The following is a 7,220-nucleotide window of genomic DNA, read 5'->3' on the forward strand; positions in this document are numbered from 1 at the left end:
CCCTCCCTCCTCCCTCCTCCCTCCTCCCTCCTCTGCATGTTAATGAAACAAGGGTTAATTATGTATAATCAGATGCAGTTATCAAGATTCTGCGGTGCTTGTCCCAGCAAGGGAGAGACAGGAAAAAGGTGGTGGTTGCAATTTCTTAATTCAGCTGCTAATGAGTTTTCCCAACAGCAGAATCACCAGTGTAACTTCTTTGCCCTCACTCACACAAGAAAAGGCGGGCACGTACAGATCTATGCTGCGTGCACGGCCGTATCGTGCAGCTCCCGGGAAGGACAGGTGCTGCGTGTGATTTGTACGCAGCCCCCGTCCTTCTCTATGGGACTACGCGGCCGTACCTACAATCTAAAAAGGGAGAAGCCAGTGATACATGAGGAGGGAGCTGTGTGGGGACGAAATGTTTGAGAATGTGAGGAGTGTTTAGGTTGAAGTGTGATAGGCTTCCCTGAAGGGATGAGTTTTTAGGGATCGCCTAAAGGCAGTCAAGGCGGAAGATAGACAGACAGGTTTGGGTAAAGAGTTCCAGAGGATGAAAGAGACTCTAGAGAAGTCTGAGCTCCTAAAAGCGACCCATTCTTTCACAAATGTAAGTAGAAGCGTCTGCATGCCGAGGTGCTTGATTTTATACACCTGCGGCCATGGAGGTGATTTGAACACCTGAATCCAATGATTTGGAGGGCGGTCCCAATACTTTTGGTAATCTAGTGTGTGTGTGTAATATATATATATATACACACACACACACACAATAGTACTTGGTTTGGGCCCCTTTTGCAGCACTTACTGCAATTACTTTTGCACGATATTCTAATTATTCGAGTTTCACCTGTATATGTATATATATATATATATATCTCAAAGTAACAATCTCTTTGTTTCCAGAAGTGAAATCCTCTGCCTAGTTCTTCAAGCAATGCCGGCCGATCTTATCAGTGAAGTCAATCTGTAGACATAATCTAATTTAACACAAGACGGATCAGAGGAAAATGTGTAACAAGAAACAAAACGAGTGAAGATCTAGCAGATAATTATGTACGTGCGACTTACCTCTATGTCTCGCTTGTGCCAAGAATGGATTTTCTCTGGAAAGACAACTTCATATTTCAGTCCTCTCGGTAGTCTATTTATTGCTAAGAGAAGAAAAAAAAAAAAAAGAACATAAAAGGAATAATAAAGTCTTTTTTTTCATTAATGAATCCAGATCAAACAAATATACATTGTCCAGCAAAGTATTTCTTTACATTGTTGCCCAAACATTTAGAGTCATCATGTTTCTGAACAGCTCCAACTCTCTCTGATCTCAGCTTCCCTGAACTTCCTGTCCAGTAGAAGATCACAAGGGACAGAGCAGAATCCAGCAGCATCTACTAGCTTGGAGAAGGGAATGGGGAGGAGGGGAGTGTCTTGCCTTCCTGTGTCTGTGTATTTGTGTAGACACACACAGCTTACTAGCACACACAAGAGTGGCTCCATAGGACCCTGCAAGGGAAAGGAGCCACCCTAAAACAGGATATCAGGACCAGTGCTTAGGGGACCAGCTGATTCTGCAGTTAACTAAAATTTGTACACATCAAGGAGCACCATCCATTGTATGTGATTTCATCAGCATTTGAAATAACTTAAAAAAACATTTTGACTTTAATATCACTTTACTTTTTTACTACTTTTATTTTTATTTTTTTTGCTCATCCTGTGGAATGAACAAAAAGTACAAACTGAACAGGATGGATGGAGAAATCTTCCGGTGGGCTATTGTATTCAGAAGCCACTGAATACCTTGGACAGTGCTTGCATCTGATTGGATGCAGGTGCTGTTAGGCTGAGAATTTTCAGGAATGGCTCCTCCAACAAAAGAGACAGCAGCCTAGAGTGGTCCATTTTATCTGAACTTTCATACAAAAAATCTGGTCAGAACATTCGATAATGCCATCAGAGGCTGATGAATGTCATTTGAAATCTAATTTGATTTTAACATTCGATTTCAGAACGAAAACCACATTCACTATTACAATTTTGCTCATTCAAGATAAAAATTCCATCCCACTTCTTTCAACTCTTTCTGTCACTGTGGAAAAAAAAAATGATAGTTGATTTACCCCCATTAGCCATTAGAAAATCGAACAAATGTTCTGAAAACAAAATTCTACTGGAGTATGGCCAGCTAGAGAGAGAGAGAAATAGGGAGAGGCTGTGTCCCACTGAAATGCCAGACACCCAATAAATCATCTTGTTGGCCAACTAGAGCCTATGTGTGCTTTAATACACTATTATTAGGAATTCACCGATACTGCCAATACCGAGTATTTGGGGCGAGTACTCGAACTTGCCCAAACACTTCAATACCTTCCCCGATACTGAAACTTCCGGTCAAAGGGAGATTTCCTCTGATCGGCAGTACCACGAGGGAACATGGAGTCGGCTTCCTGATTGGCCAGGAAGCCGACTCTGTGCTGTTTGGCTGAGAAGCTGGCTTCCCAGCCAATCAGCATCGAGGCGGCCAAACAGCATTGAGCCAGCTTCTCGGGCCAATCAGAAAGCTGGGCAGCGGGTAATGACCCACCTCCCGGCTGATTGGCCGAACAGCATGGAGCCGGTTTCCCGGGCAATCAAGAAGCCGGGCAGCGGATTGCACAGGAAGCCGGTTCCATGCTAGCGGAATTACCGATATCGGTACTCTGTATCGGCGAGTACCGAAATATAAATATCGGTACTCGTACCCGATGCCACAAAAAAGGCATCGGTGCATTCATATATTATTGTTATTATTAGTTTGTGCACCACTTTACAACAAAAAGGGAGACAGTACAGCTATAATACTAGGGATGTTGAGATACCAAGTACCGTACTCTGTACCAGTACCGATACTTTTCCAGCTCCAAGACTAGACTAGAGAAAAACGCAAAAGTTAGGAGGCAGCTGTCATTTGTAAGGAGCACACAGAGCTCCTGGGATTTGTATATATCTGTTATAATGTGTGATTTTATAAATAAATATATAGGTGATGCACCAGTGGCATTTCTTTAAGTACAAGTACTGATACTTGTCCAAGTCCTCACAGATACGAGTACTGATACATTTTTGTTTGGTGTCATGTGACAGTTTTTCTAAAACAATACAGACTAATGATTTCAGGACAGTGGTGGAGCACCAGGGCCCAGTCGCAGCTGCAACCGCTGCAACCCTGGTAGTTCTCATGAAAATGCCAAGTATCGGCACTGGTATCGGTGCATCCCTATATAAATACAATTTAAAATGTATCTAAACTCAAAAAGAAAAATGTTATATTGCAGTTTTTTTTCCTTAAAGCTATCTCAGCCTAAACTTTTCTCTTTTAAAAAAGGTACAAAGAGTAAAGGAGGAAGGGTAAAAACCTTTTAACTTTTAGACTTGTACACCTTTTTATTTGACACACACACATATATAAATACAAATTATAATACATTGTCTAGTAGATTAAGGAATGTTTAGAACCTTGAACGTTAGACAGGCCAATTCTGTGAAACCTCTGTGTTTTGTAATGTTTAGAACCTCCCTCAGGATTTTTATTGCTCTTTGTGCCCAATAATTATTTTCTCTGGCAAGGTCAGAAATCTACTTTACAAATTGGCTGCTATAAAACCAGGGCTAATTTACAAGCCCTGGTCTGGCTGCATGCAATCTGCATAAAACACGCCCACTCATCAGACTAGGCCACTCCCACAAACACACCCTTTGCATGAGGTATCCTGGGAGATGTAGTTCTGGCAGCAGCTAACCCAGCTCTGACAATTGAAGTGCTGGTGCTACCAACTTCAGCATTGGGATTGTGTACCAGCAGCACGCAAAGATGAGGAGGATGTATTTTTAGTAGTTGTTGAGATAAAATATTTTAGTTGAATTCAAGATGAACTCTAGAAAATTTTTGGTTTGAAAGCGCCAAGGACAATCCTTATCCCTCACAGGGAAGGAATCGTAAGCACATATGCAAGGCACAGCCCCAAAACAGTCAAGGGAACTGGAACATCTGAAAAAACACAAAAGAAGGGGCGCCTTTCCTAGTGCAGTATCGTTTATTCCAAAAAGACAGGCATAAAAGTGAACTGACAGGTACTCGTAATACTGAAGATTAAAACAAGCTGTAGAACAATAAGACCAGAGCAGTAAGAGGATCCGGATAGCGTGTCCTGTGTAAAGCACTGAAGTGTTGACGCGTTTCCGGGGCACTCTCTTCTTGTGCAGTGACTGGTCTTGTCTCCGCCCCCTCCTGTAATAAAGACCGGTCACTCCTGCTCTCTCAGCTTGTGCAGGGTGACTGGTCTTGTCTCCACTCCCTCCTGTAATAAAGACCGATCAGTGCTCCTCTCTCTTCTTGTGCAGTGACTGGTCTTGTCTCCACCCGCTCCTGTAGTTTCCTGCATAGAGTCTGTGTGGGAGGGGCCTGCTGGGTCCCTCCCACAGCTCTGCTCTCTGCACAGGCTATGTACAGCACAGTGATGATGTCACTGCTACTTTTACAATTATCTGGGATTGCAAAAGGCAGAAATAAAAGGAGGCTTTGCCCAGAGATTACACTCTTGGTTTTATGCAAACAAGCTTATGCAGTAATATAGAACAAAAGGGAACAGATGGTGTTTAAAGTACAAGGTCACATATAAGAGCCACTCCTAGGATCTACATAATCTACGTACAGTACGGTGAATGTGATTGGTTCCTGTGGGTTAGTGAGTATGCTACACTGGGTGCTGAGCACTGTATTACTTAAAGTGTACAGGTGAAACTCGAATAATTAGAATATCGTGCAAAAGTAATTGCAGTGAGTGCTGCAAAAGGGGCCCAAACCAAGTACTGAGTACATATGCATGCTTGTACTTTTCAGAGGTCCGATATTGTTCTATGTGCAATCCTTGTTTTATTGATTGCATGTAATATTCTAATTTTTTGAGGTTGTGGATTTGGGGTTCTTGGGGTTTTCATGAGCTGTAAGCCATAATCATCACAATTATGACAAATCACGGCTTGAACTATCTTGCTTTGCATGTAATGAGTCTATCTCATATATTAGTTTCACCTTTTAAGTTGCATTAGTGAAATAAATTAACTTTGCACGATATTCTAATTATTCGAGTTTCCCCTGTATGTAAACCCCAGCTATGTCCTTCACTTATTTGGTGCCTTTTGGTCCCTTAAAAACATACCATTGCAAGAGTTTTATTAAAGCTGTGCTGCAAGTGCAAAATAAATACTTGTTGATCCTGCCAGAAACCTAGCAGTGTCCCACACACTCTGCAGTATTATGTGCCCTGCCCGATTCACTCCCCCTATATGTTACAGAAATAAGGAGAGCGGGAGTTGTTCTGTAGTGCCAACATACTTCCTGTCCTAGGGTGATGATGCTGCTCCCTTCATAGATACAGTACAGTGATAGAGCAGAGTGACAAAAAAGATGATGCCTAGCTAGCCCAATACTTCTGGTATCAGGAAGCCAGGCAGTGCATCATTACAAGCTGCCCGGCTTCCTGATTGGCCAGGGAGCCGGCTCCATGCTCCCTCGTCAATTGTGATGAGAAAGCATGGAGCCGGCTTCCTGGCCAATCAGGAAGCCGGGCTCCGTGCATTCACGCGGCACCCCGGTAACAGTACAGTGATAGAGCAGAGTGACAAAAAAGATGATGCCTAGCTAGCCCAATACTTCTGGTATCAGGAAGCCAGGCAGTGCATCATTACAAGCTGCCCGGCTTCCTGATTGGCCAGGGAGCCGGCTCCATGCTCCCTCGTCAATTGTGATGAGAAAGCATGGAGCCGGCTTCCTGGCCAATCAGGAAGCCGGGCTCCGTGTATTGACGCGGCACCCGGGTATCTGATTAGCCGGGAAGCAGACTTCATGCTCCCTCGTCAGCTCATGACGAGGGAGCATGGAGCCGGCTTCCCGACCAATCAGGAAGCCAGCTCCATGCTTTCTCGTCACCTAGTGACGAGAAGCATGGGGGCGGCTTCCCTGCTAATCGGGAAGCCAGGTGGCGAGTCTTTACACGCTGCCTGGCTTCCCGGCTAATCAGGAAGGCAGGTGGCGGGTCATTACACGCCACCTGGCTTCCTGAATGGGACTTCCGGTACTCTGTATTCGGTATCGCCAAGTACCTAAAAAAAACCATCGGTATTCGTACTCGATACCGAAATACCGGTATCAGTGCATCCCTATTTTTTACTGGAGTTCTGCTTTAAGTAGCTTCAACATGTTCCTAGTGTCACTACGCCACCTCCCCATAGATACAGTATAGTGAGTGAGCAGTGTCACCCTAGGACAGGAAGGGTGTTGCTGGCAGGATCTCCAGGTAAAAATGAAGAAAGAAAACTAATGCAGCTACTACATCTAAGCATTGGTGAGCTGCAATGCATTACAGTTCTGCTTTTGGATTTACCTAGAACTGTAAGTGATGTCATCCTCCTGGCTGTCCAATCTGGCAGTGCTATGTAAATCTGAGGACTGGACGGACAGAAATACAAATGCTTTGGCAGGTAAAAAGGATTCCTTTAAGCGGAGCTAAACTCCTCTGACCAAGACAGGTGAAAGAAGAGAGTCACATGACTCTTCTGTCATAAATGCTTCTCCATACTGTTCAGGGCGTTCTTTATCTTGAGTGTACATTGATCCGCGCATGTGTAGCTCAGCGTGCAGTCATGGCACAATTATATGCCAGGACTCCGTGGTGGGTACATCATCCTAGCCAGGGTCGTCCCTAGCCTTTTGTGCCACCTGAGGCCATAGGGATGGGGGAGTGTTGCTGGATGGTGCACAATCAGTAGGGTTCAGGGTGGTGCTGGTGGAGAGTGACACCACCAAGAACTTGGCGGGGAGATGTGTAAGGGCTCTGCATCTCCCTGCCCAGCTCTTAGCAACCTGGGAGACTCTGATCAGCGTCCTACCGAGTCCTACCAGTGACCAGAGTGTCCAAGGTTGCTAATAGCTGGGTGGAGAGATGTGTATGGCGCGTACACATCTGCCCATACAGTTCTTACCAACTAGGAATGCTCTGGCCGAAAAGGACTCCTCAGGCACACTGCAAATATTGGGGCCATCTTAGCCATTCAAGATGGGTAAGGACTCTGAACTCAGTGAAAGACCAGGTGAAGGTAAAATTGCCGTTGACGAGGGCTGGAGTAGTTCTTACAGAAGGTAAGCATGCTTAGCATACTTGCACATTATGGCAAAAGCTCCTGGGGGGGGGGGGGGGGGG

The 7,220-nt window shown here is 44.7% G+C and overlaps 1 protein-coding gene across 1 annotated transcript in view; it reads right to left on the reverse strand.

Annotated features, from left to right (window-relative positions):
* LOC108794698 (zinc metalloproteinase-disintegrin-like crotastatin) overlaps nt 1-7,220 on the reverse strand; it is a 58,244-nt gene that overhangs the window by 44,086 nt on the left and 6,938 nt on the right. Inside the window, exon 2 of the mRNA XM_018565786.1 lies at nt 1,054-1,136. Coding sequence (XP_018421288.1) covers nt 1,054-1,136 — 83 coding nt within the window. The remainder of the gene's footprint in view (nt 1-1,053; nt 1,137-7,220) is intronic.

This window comes from Nanorana parkeri, unplaced genomic scaffold, assembly GCF_000935625.1.
Source record: "Nanorana parkeri isolate BGI_ZX_2015 unplaced genomic scaffold, ASM93562v1 scaffold887, whole genome shotgun sequence".
Classification (NCBI taxonomy): Eukaryota; Metazoa; Chordata; class Amphibia; order Anura; family Dicroglossidae; genus Nanorana; species Nanorana parkeri.